The 15,617-nt window shown below is 41.4% G+C and overlaps 1 protein-coding gene and 1 long non-coding RNA gene across 7 annotated transcripts in view; one reads left to right on the top strand and one right to left on the bottom strand.

The window, feature by feature from the left end:
• The first annotated feature begins 331 nt into the window (after window positions 1–331).
• LOC137589474 (MICOS complex subunit mic25a-like) overlaps window positions 332–15,617 on the top strand; it is an 88,698-nt gene continuing 73,412 nt past the window's right edge. The window contains exons 1-4 of the mRNA XM_068307263.1: window positions 332–556; window positions 2,256–2,346; window positions 6,095–6,212; window positions 6,935–7,076. Coding sequence (XP_068163364.1) covers window positions 473–556; window positions 2,256–2,346; window positions 6,095–6,212; window positions 6,935–7,076 — 435 coding nt within the window. The 5' untranslated portion in view covers window positions 332–472. The remainder of the gene's footprint in view (window positions 557–2,255; window positions 2,347–6,094; window positions 6,213–6,934; window positions 7,077–15,617) is intronic.
• On the bottom strand, window positions 2,208–15,002 carry LOC137589477 (uncharacterized). Of its 6 annotated transcripts, none has more exons than XR_011034201.1 (4): window positions 14,847–15,002; window positions 11,036–13,160; window positions 10,234–10,356; window positions 2,208–2,325 (listed from the first exon to the last, which is right to left on the bottom strand). It is a non-coding gene; the product is annotated as an uncharacterized lncRNA (long non-coding RNA). The 6 variants fall into 6 exon arrangements; XR_011034197.1 differs by lacking the exon at window positions 14,847–15,002 and having other exon boundaries at window positions 11,036–11,103; window positions 12,429–13,957; XR_011034202.1 differs by lacking the exon at window positions 14,847–15,002 and having other exon boundaries at window positions 11,036–12,983; window positions 13,117–13,957.

Genomic DNA, 15,617 nt, shown 5'->3' with positions numbered 1-15,617 from the left:
ATAGCAGTATTAATTAAAAATCATTAATAATGTTTATAAATAAATTCACTGGCTGTGCCGTGCGGTATCAGTATTCTAGTTTGAGAGATCGGGACACCTATTCTACCGAGTTCTGATACATCCAGTATTGCTGGTGGCTGGCACCGGGGTTGCCAAATTAAAATGTAGATAGGTGACTAACAACAATTCATTCTTTTTCATTTTACATTTATATACATCCAAAATAGCCAAACGTATCGATATATAACTAAATTATGAAGTGTTGATAGTATAAATCGATTGCTCAGTCTTACTTACAAGGAGTTCTAATTTATTCCCGTTTACAGCTTAAAGGGGGATGTTTACCGGTGGACCTGGCAACCGTCTCATCCATCGGTCGCTCCTGTCATCGGTCAGGATCACAGCGATTTCATGGTGATAACGCTGTTTTTAGTCAGTTTATGTGCAAAACTGAATTATAAAACCAGGAGATATGGGTTCGGGAGAGAGCACGACGAGGAAAGTGTCTTTCGGTGTCGACGATGAGGACAGGGTCAGGATTCTCCGTGGAATCAAGGTACCGGCGATGCTAATCTAGCTAGCATATAGTGTACCCCGTAATCGCTATTAAGTGATATCAAGGAAGTGTTGTCGGGACAAACACGCTTTTAACCCAGCTATACGGCAGTCCGTGTTGATTCTGGGTTAGACTAACGACCTGTCTTCGTCCTGGGGAGCAGCTGAGGAGGATGTGAAGTGATTCGTTGATGTGAAGTGACGTGTCAGGCTGATGAAACCCCAAACCACTGGTTTTCTTGCAAATTTACACAAGTCTGACCTGGCGATCATCATATTTGGCATATTACCATAATATTTTGAAAATCATTGGAATCCTTGTAAATTCAGTCCGTTTTAAGTCTATTCGAAATAACAGCTTTATGCTGTATTTGACGTTTAGCGTTGGCTTCATCTTTACTTTTATAGATTTTGATTTCAAATAACGAAAAGAGGCGAATTAATGAATTACACAATTACAGTAAACAGCCGACATTTAAAAAAAAAAAAGTATATTAATGTTAATATGTGGTTTAGTGCCCAAAAATAATTCCACTTGAATTGTGTATTGGGTTTGTAGACAGAATATCCAAAGTATCAGTGATTAATAATAACCAATAATCACTGAACAAGAACTGTTTAGTCACAGTTCAGGTGACAAATCAGTGTTTTTCTAGTTAGGACACATCTCTATATGAAGAGTTCATTCATTTTCACAATCGTTTCATCTGTCATCGCAGGAGCTGGAGCCTATCCCAGCTGGCTTAGGGCGTGAGGCGGGGGGAACTCCGGGGGCAGTCCCACAGTAAATATTAAACGTGTCAAATTTCCTGATTCTGGGAGCGTTCTTTGAGAATGCTCCCAGTTTGTTTTGGAAAGGGCTCTATTTTTTATAATATTCTTGTAAATTTTCTTTGTTTACATTCTGCAACCACCTGAGATTTTCCATGGAATTCAAGTCAGGCAACTCTACAATAATCCAGAATGTCTTCTAAACCAAGCCCTTTGTGTTCTGTTTGGGACCATTATCTTGTTGGAATTTCATGATCAGGAAGAGAACCTTCACAGACATAACGGCAAACGCTTCATCTTCCTCAGAGATGCTGAGACATTTTCTGAAAGTTGAACTGAGTGGATGAAATCCATTGTAATAATGTAATTGTAATTGATACATTTCCTCTATAAAATAATTCTAATTAAAAAAAGTTAAAAGTAGACATCAGATGTTCTGAATTGCAGCAGCAAGCTTTTGTGTCTTTGCAAGGTTTTGAGCAACTGGAGCAAACTTTTCATGTGTTTTTTGGTCAGTATATGTATATACATATGTAAATCCATAAACCTATGTATAACATGCATGACGTATGATGGCCACATTTTCTGCAGGAAACCAAAAACCATTCAGGTAATGCTATTTGCCCACCACCTCAACATTACCCCCCTTTCCTAAACATAAAAATGCTGTGAGTCATAGAAGCAATGAGTCACTGGCTTGTGTAGCTGACTGTGGTTTGGTGTAATTATGTTTAACCATTCACACAAATTCACAGTAACATCAACTCTCATACCAAACTGCTTGGAAATTTTTAATCCTTACAAAAAGTCTGCAAAATGTTCTTCCCAAAGTGAAGAAAGAAAACAGTGCAGTATTTTCCCCATTCTGTGTATATTACAGGCCTGACCTGCACGTCTTTTTCAAACATATTCTTCATTCTTCTATCCAGCTTTCAGAGGATGTCCTCCAGAGGATGAGGGGAGTGGCCAACATTGCTCCAGAACACCCATCTGTGACCTCTGTCAATCAGAGAGACAAAGGTATCGCACATCTTTGTGGTTTCTTAGAACACAGATCGCTTTCAGCGAACTGATGTTTAGAAATTGTCCAGGAGACATAGAGGTCCCATTCACACACATTCACATTCACACACATTCACACACATTCATATCCCTGGAAAAGTCTATAGGGAAATTATTTTAAAATATTAAAAAGGAATTTTGCAGATGATCAGTTTCAAAGGCAAATGTACAGTACAAAAGTGCTAACAGTTTTATGCAGTCTTCTTGAGGTTTGGATAAATTATAAGTTTGGAGAAATTGACCCTGATGACACATGAAGAGATCTATCGTTAACCTGGACAGAGGCCCTCTGACAAGGAAACAGTCAGTCAGTCAGTAGGGCTCATGCGATGGGGGGGTGTCCCATCCCTCTGTGTTGAGCCAAACAGATGAGTCAGTTTTTTCCATTGCTGGCGGTCTTGTGCTAGCTTTTCTGCATTCTCCACAGCGACTCCCTGTTGTCGGAGGTCGCCAGCAATGATGTCGAGCTATCGGGTGCGGGGCTTGCCTCGAGGTCGTTTCCAGCCTGCGGCCTTAGGGTCAAACTGGAGAATGACTCTTGCAGAGTGATCAGAGGGAAGGCGGAGAACATGACCAAGCCAGCGGTTACAACGTTATGACACCTGGCAAGAAGCTCTGGGCTGGCACGTGCGGGCTCCAAGCACTTTGTTGGAAACCTGCTGGGGCCACCTGGTGTTTTCGATGGTTCTGAGAGCCCTGCTTTCAAATTCATCTGTACTTGCAGCCATGGTCTTGTGTAAGGGCCGAGTTTCTGACCTGTACAGCAGGATGGAGAGGACGGCAGAGTTGTAAATTTGGAGCTTCGTCTTGTGTGAGATAGTCTGATGCCTCCAGAATAGCTTCCAGAGAGGTTGCAGAGCTGATGCTGCCAGAGCTCTTCTGCGGAGAATCTCTGGTTTAAGGTCCCCATTGTCCGTCACTACGGACCCCAGATACATAAAGCTCTTGACAGGCTCCATAGTGTCATCACCAAGCTGCAGGGAGGTGAATACGGTCCATCACTGACATGCATGAATTTGGTTTTAGTCCAGCTCACTCGAAGGCCAAGTTTCTCTGCCTCTTCTCTGTATATGGGCGTCTCAGCTGGTTGTAGAATGTGCTGAGCAGGATGGTGTCGTCAGTATACTCCAGGTCAGTTAGGTGGTAGTTGCTGAAGGACACCCCGGGGACTCGCTCACAGACCTTGGACATCAGATGGTCAACGATGCAGTTAAAAAGGTCAGGAGTGGCAACACAACCCTGGCAAACAATACTGGAGATAGGGAACCAGTCGGAGTCTCTGCTATTGATACGGACACAGCTCTCTGCTTTGTTGTAGAACAGCTTGAGCTGGGCAACGATCTTAGGTGGTGCTCTATGGGTCTGTAGGATACTCCAGAGCGAGGCATGGCAGATAGTGTCTAAGGCATCCTTCAAATCAATGAACCCAATGTATAGATGGCGATCTTTGCGGAATTCACGGGGCTTCTCTATGAGCAGGTGAACGGCAGAGATGTGGTATGTAGTGGAGCGGTTAGGCATGAAGCCAGCCTGCTGGAGATGGTGGCGACTTCTGATGGCTGGGAGAGCACGGGTGAGCAAGATCCTGGTGAGAGTTTGCCGGGGATGGAGAGAAGTGTAATGCCGCTGTGGTTGCTGCAGACTAGCCTGTCACCCTTATGTTTCCAGGAGGGTAGGATGACTCCTCTGGTCCAGGAGCTGGGAAGTCTCTCTGTCTCCCTACATGGTTGAAGGTGTGGATGAGCCACTCAACAAGACTGTCACAGCCAGGTTTTAGCATCTCGACCGTTACTTCACAGATGCCGGAGGCTTTCCTGTTGTTGAGTTTTTTCGGAGCGGCTTTGACTTCCTCGGGTGTAATGGGATCTGTACTGTTGGCGTCGCTAGAGACTGTGGTGTTAGCAGCCGAGAGGATGGTGGGATCAGGGGTGGAGCTGTGCTGCAAAAGGAGGCTGAAGTGCTCTTTCCAGCACACGAGGCAGTTTGCTTAGCTGTTGTTATGATGTCGCCATCAGAGTCACCAGGACTGTCTTGATGCATGGGCCATTGCGGGCTTGACACAACAGAGTGAAGACACGGCTCATGTTGCTGGTATTTGCTGTGGACTCTACGTGTTTGGCTTTTGCTTGCCAGAACCTCTCTGTCCTCAGCTATGGCCACATTGTGCTTGTGGTTCAGTCACCAGTACTAGGTCAGGTCGCCCTGGCCTGGCACCGCTGGTCGATGATGTGGAGTGTCCTGTCCGATAACCAAGGCATTTTGGGGGAGGATCGTGAGCATCCAAGGACATTATGAGCTAACTGGATGACACTATCCTTGAAAAAGGACAATGCGGACTCGGACAAGAAAAAGTGCATTTTCAAATGCTTATTGTGTTTGCTGAAGAAAAACTGACAAAAGTTGCACCTAGAGACCTCTTGTAACTTAATTTTACAGTACTACAGACTGACAGAGACTGGCGGACACAGAGACACACAGACTGGGGGGCAGGGGGAGACACACAGATTGGGGGGGGGGGGGGGGGCAGACAGACAGGTGGAGGGAGACAGACAGTCTGGGGGAGACAAATATTGTGGTACTGGGATATGTCCTTCCTGTAAACATTGAGTTGTTGAAGGCAGAGAATTAGTTTGTCGTAAAGCAGTGGTTCTCAACCAGTAGTCCACCAGTGTGTCCTTTAGGGGTTCCAGTTGGTCCCCAGTTAAGCAAGTTGGTTGGGCCTGTATGGGTCCATTTGGTCTTGTGTGTGTATGGAATGGGGGAATTAAAATGTGAAAATGACATAATTTTCCTCTTTGATGATTCCATTAATTTTATTTCCATTTTTATCGATGTTGGGGAAGGCTTGGTACAGTATAACATAATGGTTCTACAGGCAGGTACATCAGTGCAGGTGGTTTCAAAGAGTTTTCTCTGAAACGAGATACAAGGTACTATATATAAAATTGTAAAATGACAGTAATTCAGTCAGGTCCATTCTCATCAAAGATAAAAAAAATAGGAATTTACTCTTACTCTTACTTTAAGTACATTTAAAAGCATTTACTCTTGAATACTTAAGTACATTTAAAAGCAAGTACGTTTTACTCTTACTCAAGTAATGTATTGACTGGGCTATTCTTACTTGTAGCGGAGTAAATTTTGACCAGAAGTATTTGTACTCTAACTCAAGTACTGGGGTCAAGTACTCTGTCCATCTCTGGTCACAAGTCACTCTGGAGCCCAGTGGAATCCACTGACATCAGAAGAAGTATGATATTTGGAGCATACCAAGGGATTTATTTAAAAGAGAAATATTTTAGTTTCTAGTTGGTTAACACTTTTCTCTGGTTGCCATTCAACAGAAGCTGCTGTCATCTATGAGTAACGTACATTATAGCCGTCATAATCTCCCTCTCACTGAACCCAAACACCTGCAGTGACATACTGCCAACAGACTTACTGGCTCATCAGCAGTAATATGACCTATAATGCAGTGTCCTTGCCATTGATCTCAGTGTTCAGAGAGTCTGAAAGTCTGATTCTCTATTAGTCCTGGATGTGTGTTTGATCATATTAGATCATCAGGCACGTTTTTTCTATAGCTTTAACTGAATACTACCTAAATGCATGTTAGAGCTTATTGAAATTGTAATATCATAAACAGATCACAAAGACTTGCCTTCTACCAGTCTCAACATTTCATGTCCCCTCTCTCTTTGTCCAGATCCCAGTAAAAGCTTCAGTTCAAACACTCAATCCCAGAAGAGCACACAGTACCAGGCTCGACCCAGTACACAGTCCAACACCAACAAACCCACCTCCTGCGCTGAGGAGGAGAGAAGGTGGGTTGATTTTCACCTGAGCTTCTGATGCAGACTTGAATTCAAGATGACTAGTGAACAGATCCTCTTCTCTGTGCTGAAAGTCGAATTTTTGAGAATGGTAAACAAAAAATGTAGCTCCGTGATCATGTGTTGATATAGTCCATAATTATGTAATGTTATGTCATATTGCCAACTACTGTATATTCAATGTACAATAATTTCATGTGCATACAATTGTTCCTCATGACAAGATTGGAGCATTCAGTGCAAAATAAATGTACTCATAAACATACAGCCTGCATCTGTGTACTGAATGACTCTTGGAGATTTATGAGCTTCGGGTGCAGAAAAACGTTGCTATAATGTCATGAGGTTTTGTTGCATTCTTAAAGGCAGTTCTTGGTCTGGTAATCACTGAAAAGGCATTGGTTGACATTTTACAAATGAAGGTTGACCAATTGCGAACAGCTTGAATATTTTTACTCTAAAATTTTTTTTATTACAGCCCTCAACAAGAATCAAAAACAATCCACCTCATTTTTTACACTTTTCTTTACCAGTCGATATTCAGCTTGTCGAAATTGCACTAAGAACTCACAGTATTGACTGGTTTAATTTGATGTGGTATATGCAGCACCATGTGGAAATGTAGGTTTAGACAAAATGCACCAATCATAAACTTTAGAAAATGCAAAAAAATCCTGAAGTTTGTGCTTAACATGAGTGTATCTTTGTTTCAGGCATGTTTATCAACAAACAACCCCAAAGGAGGAACTGTCTAAGGTGGCACAGAGAGAGCACGAGGCAATGAGGGAGATCACTGAAACCACGACCCGTGAAAGACGACAGATACGCCAGGAAGCTGACGAGGCCAAGCAACTGGTACACACAAACACATACACACACACACACTGACACACACACACACACACACACACACACACACACACACACACACACACACACACACACACACACACACACACACACACACACACACACACAACCTGTTTGTTCTCAGGTATCGAAAAGATCAGTTTTAAAGGGTAGTCACACAGAAAAACTCGAGTGTCATCGAGAGGTCAACCACAGCCGTGCATAATGTCACTGCTGTTTTTGATCTTTTACTATTTTTGTTATGAAAGTGTAAATACAAAACATGCTTGCAAGAAAAAGCAAATAATCTGAGGGTGGTTTCCAAGAATTATCAGCTGCTGTTTTCTGCTTCAGTATTAGTCACCAAGTAGTAATAGGTATTCTTATGTTGACAAAGAACACCTAAAGTCACCAGGGCTGAGATCTGAAACGTCTCCAAGCAGTAGGTCAGTTTTTCAAATGTTTTGACCTTGGTGGTCAGAGGATATAGAAGTGTGTAACTAAGTAATAGTAATTTCAAACACTTGTCTTGTTTGAGCTTTTTTGTCATCTTCTCTCTGTCAGGAGCTCAAGGAGAAAATGCCGAATGGAATGAGAATGGAATGTGTTTTATATAATCAGAATTAATGCGAGAGGGCCCATGAAGAGCTCCTAATATCCACACTTTCACTAAGAAACATGCTTGCTAGATCCTACAGGTGTACATCTCATAGTTAATAATTGGTTTCTTCAATTTGCTCCTTTTTCAACTTTTTTAGGAACATTTGAGCTCAGGAGATTTCACATCAGCTTGCTCATTTTAACCTTTGATTTGGGGCTCTGGTCTGTCCACAGAAAGACAAATAGAGTTTTTCAGTATCCGTGGCATCGGTGTCCTTGGAAAAAAAGTGTCCATTTTTTTTAACATGTCATGTAAATCAATGGTCCCAAACATTTTTTGCACCACCGATTGGTTTAACATCAGACTATTCAGAATAGTCTCACTGACTCACTGATTCTCTGCAAAATGACGAGAGGAAGAGGGAAAATCGGAGTAGAATGACAATAAAACCTGGAAAGAAGCCGTAGAGCGGATGGCCTCTTCTGTGGATGAGTTAGGGAGCAACTTTAATGAGTTCAGCAGTGGCTATGATAAGAAGTTGGAAGAAAAGCTGAAACTGGTCCTAGACTGCATGCAGTCCAGGAGGCAAGGGGATGGAAATTAGATCACAAACTTGACCTTGAAAAACTAGGTCAAGGTCAAATTTTAACTTTTAATTCTTTTTCAGGTACACATCTCTGAAACCTCATGAAAAATAGAATGCACCAGTTGCATGACCATATATCAAAGTTAGTGCTTTGATCAAATCTAGTGCTTTGATCTACGGGCTGGCAGGTGGATGAACGGACGGACGGACGGATCGACACCAACAAGTAGAACCAAGGCAGTCAGAGACTGCAACATCCCGCAACACCCTTGAAGTCAAAGTTTTACCCTGACCTTCTTTCATAGATCAAAGCACTAGCTTTGATCTATGGTCTTACTCACACTGGCCTTCTCCCTTTTCTTTCTATCTATTTTCTTATCCGGTTCATGAGTCTACAAAAGTTTAAATTTGACCTTGACGTACTTTTCTCAAGGTCAAGGTCATCATCTCATTTTCATCCCCTTTGCTGCCCGAGTAATTTGCTTTTGTTTCATCTTTCTATCTGCAAAGATAGTGAACATATTTGGTGGACGAGTGGACGGACAGACAAACACACAAACACTGACAATTACAATACATCACCGCTTCGCGGGATGTAATTATATTAAAGCTGACAATGACCAGCTTGTTAGCAGAGCTATTGTCATTGGGTGTTAAGACACAGTGCTTTCAGTTTTAGCAGTGCTGTACATTAATGATTTTTTTCCACACAGTGAGTATAGTTGGTACTCCCTCTGTCTCATACTCTTGCTTATTCTTTTTCTTCTTCCACCTGTTACATCACTGTTATCTTCCAATCTCTTCTTCTCTTTTCCATTTTTTCCATCCCTTATTTCCTTGCTCGTAGTCTTCTTTCTTGTCCAGCCCGACTCACTATCTTCCCTATCTTTCAGCCTGTTCTAGCCAAGCCCGTCACTCTCTCCCTGCTGCCTTGGAAACAGTATTATCACTGCAGTGCAAGCTGTAAATTGTGCCCTGAGAGTTTCCAGTAACTGGAGATAGGAGCAGCATTGGGCTGGAGGTTCAGTCGTAGTAAGGGGAGAACTTGTCGTACATACCAGCTGGGCCTGTGTACGTGACTTTTCCTTTTTCCCCTGTTTCCCACCACGATGAAAGGTGCAGTTATCGCCACTCGAGCACACTCCTACACTGCCATTAGAAAGCTGCTGAAGGGATGTTGTGAAGACAATGACCTGTCTTGTGGTACCAGATTTCCTGATGCTAAGGGCTGTCTGTAATTACTGTTTCTTATACTATGAATACATATGAGTGCACACACTCTGGTGTATGAACAGATTTGCCCACGCGCTGAACTGAAATGAGATTTTTCAACTTTGTAGTGGGGTCATAATGCTAAGTTCACATCCAAGTTAAACTGGGGAGACGTGCATTTGAGCTCAAAAATATGAACTTGGGTGGCACTGTGACAGGAAAGCCAATCAGATTAAAGATTCTCCAGACACCACATCCCTGGGTGTCGATTTGGGTGTTGATGCAGGAGAGAAGGAACCATCGTAACTCGACGGACTTTTAGTCTCCTGCTGTGTGATTTGTGGATTTTGGGTGGTGGAAGGAAGATGTATAGATGTTGATATCATGGTTTCACAAAAAGGTACAAGAAAATTTGTGTTTCTTCAGGTGTGAATGCAGCATTAGGCAAGATCACCCATTTTTAGACTCAAATACCTATTAGAAAAACCATTAAAATACAGTGGTACCTCTACTGACAAAATTAATTGGTTCCGGAAGAAATTATGTTAGCAGAAAATGACGTAAGTAGAGACACGTTTTCCATGCAAATGCCCTAATCCGTTCCAAGCCCACAAAAATTCCGACATAAATGTTTTATAAAGCATAAAAATGCATCAAAACATGTAACAAATACATGTTACGATTAGATTATTACACAATAAATGTGAGTTGTGCATAACGTAAAAAACAAAGTAGAGTAAAGAATAATAATGCCGGTCATTTACCTGTTAACAGCTGTCCTCATTGTTTTATGCCCTCTTTGGTTCATGCGCTCCTATCTCACGATGCCAAACAACAGAGTGAATTCCAGTCCTCCTTTCGAACTTCTCCAACCACCCACGCAATGCCTTAAACTCCTTAAGCTTTCTTTTGTTTTAATAACGTGTCAATTGTAGATTTTTGGCCATATTTTTGGCGAGATCAACCAAACTCATCCCTTTCTCATGCTTTTCTCTTGCTTTGTATGGAGAAAAAAACTCTTTTGTCTTTTCCTCTTTTCTCTGTCACTTTCTTGGGGTCCATTGTGAATACGTACCGACAAAGTTATTATATTTGCGCAAAACTATCAGAACACTTCACGGGTTGAGTGCCGAATGCCGAGACACTCCATAAGCACCGCTCTAGCTCAACACAGAGGTGAAGTGGCATCCCTCTTAGCCAATGGGATGCCAGGAGATTCGAGTATCAGCCGATACATTATGTAAGTTGAAATTTCTTTCGCAAGTAGAGGTAATATTTTCCTGCTGAGAAATTTCGTAAGTAGAAAATTTAGTAAGTAGAGACATTCGTAAGTAGAGGTATCACTGTATGTGGAATATATGATAAAAAATAGAGCAAAAGATATGCTATAGAGCTATGTTGTCATAGATTAAGGGAGCATTATGTGGTGAAAGCGAGGTCAGTGCTGCATTCAGGGGTGTTTGGATTCTGCCGATCTTTTATATGGAATAGGGTTAGGAGTTATCTGTGTGTGTGTGTTTGTTTCTTTGTATGCCTTTAAAGAGATTTCAATTTTATTATACGTACTTGAGAAAAATGCCGTCATGACAATGAATCCAAAATGGAAAGGGCCCTCTTGACATGCGCTTTATTACCTGTCAAATAAAAAATGTAATCATGAATTAAAATTGATATGATTGAAATAAAATGCGCAAATACTTAGTTGGAGAAATGGGAATCATCTAATATTGGTGCATGAAAAATTCTCAACAGTTGATGGTCCTCTAGTCTTAAACAAATCCTTTTGTTAACCCTGCACTTGGTGACAAAGTGCTTAGGTTGGGTCAGATAAGTCAGATAACCAGACTGTGGCATGTGACATCATGCTGTTTATTTTTGTCTTTGTCGCACCTTTCATTACCTTAATCATTTTCTTCTGTCTTTTGTCTTCATCTGAGTGAACCGCATGATTAGGCCTTCCTCTGACTCTTTGTTAGTCCCTGTCCACACGATAACGGATTTTTTAAAAACGCAACTTTTTTGTTGCGTTTACGCCTTCCGTCCACACGACAACACAGATATCCGAAACAAAAACGCGACTTTTTAAAAACGCTGGCCGAGGTGGACTTTTTAAAAAACGCTGGGTCTGCGTTGTTGTGTGGACGGCGTATCCCCGGGACTTTTTAAAAACGCTGACGTCTTGCCTGCAATGAAAACCGCTGTGACGTCATATTTATGGGCCCGTGTGTTGTGACAGCAAAACACGGAGGATTCCTATTGGATAAAATTTGACTCAATACTGCCACCACATGGTTTGGCATGCTTATAGCCATCTTCGAAAATGCACTGGTGCGTTTACGTGTGGACAGAGATTTTTTTAAAAACGCTGTCGTGTGGACGCAAATTGTTTTTGATGCGTTTTTAAAAAGTTCAGTGTGGACGGGGCCTTAATCTTCCAGCCAAGGCCCGCACCCACTGTGCTGCCTTGTGTGAATGGTCTTTGTTAGTAGCATAGTTAATATCTTCCACAGATTAGTTTCACAATGAACAGGAGAACAGAAGAATAGAAAGAAGTTAAGTTAATGGAAGCTGAACTAAAGGGCTAAAAGGGATTGTCCTCTTTCATGAACTATTAAGAGGCCTCCCGGTGCCTCGTTAAACAAAGAACGGTTAAAAATATGTCACATTAGCATAGAGCAAATGTTCTCTTTCCAGCGCAAAAGGAGCTACTGGCACACATGGATTTTGCATAGACAGATGTATCCGATGTCAAGGAGGGAACACATCCATCGTGTCGAAACTAAACGTCGCGTAACGTCCCATTGCGTGACGTAACGTAACGTAATTTAACATAATGTAGCACAACATAATGTAACGTAAAAGTTCTTGAGTTACTTTCCTTTCTCAAACAACCCAACACCAAATCGCAGTCCAGTAAAACTTCACAAGTGTTTTCATGTGTTCAGACACAATAATGCACCTTAAAGTTTAGGACAACTGTAGATTTGGATGGTTCCCAGAATCCCATGTGGCTTCAGTACTCTTCACCACTTTAATTTTTGTCACAAAAAGAGAAAAATGTCAAAAAAAATTGTTCAGTAATATAAATGTTTACTGAAATATGCCTTTTTCATAATAGCACAGGCCAGCGACAGCCCACTGTTGAGGAGTGTATGCTCCAATTGTCTCTTAAAAACAAATGACACATATCTCCACAATAATTTAACAGGGTCTTAAAGTCGTGGCACTAGCACAGGAGCTGAAAATCATGCAATCTATGGAGTGGTTGTTTGTAGTGGGAGATAATAGTGGAACAATCACTATTAGCTGGCTGTAGAGTGATAAACAACATATGTTTCTGATTTCCATGGATTTTTAGTTTCCTGTATTTTCTCAGGGAGTCACAGTGGCGCAGTGGGTAGTGCTGTCGCTGCACAGCGAGGCGGTTCCGGGTTCGAGTCCCGCTCTGTGTGGAGTTTGTCTGTTCTCCCCGTGTCTGTGTGGGTTCTCTCCGGGTTCTCCGGCTTCCTTCCACCTTCAAAAACATGAGCTTCAGGTTAATTGGCCTGTCCCAAATTGATTATATAGGTGTGAATTTGTGTGTGCATGTTAGTCTGTCTCTGTGTGGCTCCGCTGTGCACTGGCGTTATGCCCGGAGTTTCCCCCACCTCACGCCCCAAGCCAGCTGGGATGGGCTCCAGCTCCCTTTGACCTGCGAAAGCAGATAAAGCGTTTCAGAAGATGGATTGATGGATGTATTTTCTCAACCTGTGCGAATATTTCAACAGTTACAGTTCACCCATGTAACACTAGATGGCAACCAAACCCTGTCTAATGTTTTCATCTCTATGTTCTCTCATACTATGTCGTTGCTTTGTCTCTAGGGCCTTTATGCAACATAATATATTAAATTTCAAATCTGAAATTAGAATTAGCATGCCTGATAAAATGTTGTTACAAAGCTTCTCATTACTCCTATCTATGCGATCTGTGTTATAAAATTACATTTCATGTCCTCAGTCATTTAAGCACCTTCAAAGTCCTGTAGAGACAGCAAGTCGAAACACAGATTCAAAAAATGTTACGATTGTATGGCAACAGAGAGCAGCCGCTTAAACTGAACATAAAATGGGATCCAAAGGATAACATTTAACCAACTTAACAATTAAGTGTTTGACAAACTGGTGAACCCCTTCCCATTTTTACTTGTCAGAGACTGAGCCCTTTGAAGAGGGTCCCTGCATTGCCAATCAAGTTGTAATTTTTTTTAAATTTTATATTTATTTTAAGAACTAAGAATCAATGCCTCTCAGAAGTAACCTTTTTATCGCTAGAACGTTCCAAGTAATTCCTTTTGAGCATTTCATACCATTTTCATACCCATTTCTGTGAAACGTGTTGCATATTTTTTGCTGTATTTTGTACGTTCCAGAAAGGATCATATTATTTTGATGTTACACTGCAACCCAATGGGATCAGGGAAACATTTTCATTGAATTATTGATCCACTAATTGGTCTACGCCTGACAATATGCATGTTTGTGTTTGCATGTAATGTCTTCATAACACTTGATTTGAGTCATAAGTTGTCTCACAAAATAAAATGAACCAAACGCTTTCCTGTATGGCTCAGTCGCCTATACAATGGCTAGTTACATGTCTTCCCGGTGAGTGTTCGGTCAATTTGGAATCCCTCACACCACTCTTCATGATAAAATCTGATCCACACCAGAAGCTGGAACTTTTTTGCTACTCTTGCCTTCGCCGATACACTGGACAACTGAAGATGCTGGTTTGTCCTGCAACCAAATATAATGACATGTTTGAAGATTTGTTAATGGCAGAAGCTCAAACACAGATTCATGCTTCACTGGCTGGATTACAGTTGTTTCTGTGAATTACAACCATTTCTTTTCTTTAGCTTTCAGCAGACTGCATAAAGACAGCTTTGATGTCTTTTTGAACCTAACAGCGCAACACCAACAGCTCCCTCACATATTAGATGTGTTTCCTTTGTGCGTTTTGATAAATTTATACTGAACTTTAATGCTGTTACTCAGTGAGAACTGTCTTTCAGTGGGTTTAATCAAAGTGACCTGACTTACTGTGATGTCACAGTAAATTGTTAGAGTATCTGCACAGCCATGAAAACGTAAACGCTTGGTATTTATAGTATTTCACGTTACTCATTCACCTATTGGCAGTAGAGTTCTCATTTTTATGATTTTTTTTATAATAATCAAATGACGTCTTACTGTTAAAGACATTTGATTTGATTTACTAATTGCATGACCCCCGTCCTGTAGTACAGTTTTGAATGGGTGCTTTTGCTTGAATGGGGTAAAATGGCACCATTTCCCACAACCAGTCACACCACCAGTGAGCCCTTGATACTGACCGCTGTCACGTTGGTACTTTGCTGCTTTTGTGAAGTCTGCAGAATGATTAATCCTTTGAGGTAGTTTTGGATATGACTGGTTCCATCACAATGACTTCTTTTCTCGAATGCAGCATGCTACCTCATCTACAGTGGATGTTCCTTCTTCTCAGGGTCAAAACTAAAATGTACCAAAATGACTTTTTTAAATTAATTTGTTCATAGTCACATGTGAACAAATTAATAAAAAAATTAATAAAACACAACATTGCACAGAGGTAGTCAGGGAAGAGGAAAATAGAGGATTTAATGGCATACAGAGTTGAAAAGGGAGGGAAAGTGAGAAAAGCTAGAGGAAAGTTGGGAAAACTAGTGTGCAGAGGAGATGCAAAGATGGCAGGAGTGGCATTGAAAGAAATGGGAAGGAAAGAGGTGAGTGAAGGTGTACCCACCGGTAAGCCTGCAGTTGTATCAGTACCGGTAAACTGACTGCTAAAAAGTCAGTACTCCACTCTGCTGTTTGATAATCTGGTAATATATAGCCAAGTTGGAAGGCAGGCTGATGAGAAGTCCAGTTAATCTTACAATGCTCAAATTCAGGAAATGCTCAGGAAAGAGTAAATGTACTTTCATGTACATTTATCGGAAAAATCTACAGTATGATGCAAAGTTAAGAGATCTTTGGTAAAAGAGATGAGTAGACTGTTAACCATTAACTTACTGAAGCAGGTAATGGGTGTTGCTGTCATGATTGCTAAATGTTTTTGACAAATTGCATATTTCATTTTCACA

Source organism: Antennarius striatus, chromosome 2 (genome assembly GCF_040054535.1).
Source record: "Antennarius striatus isolate MH-2024 chromosome 2, ASM4005453v1, whole genome shotgun sequence".
Lineage (NCBI taxonomy): Eukaryota > Metazoa > Chordata > Actinopteri > Lophiiformes > Antennariidae > Antennarius > Antennarius striatus.
Note: the sequence above shows the minus strand (reverse complement) of the source record. Positions and strands in the feature narration are given on the sequence as shown.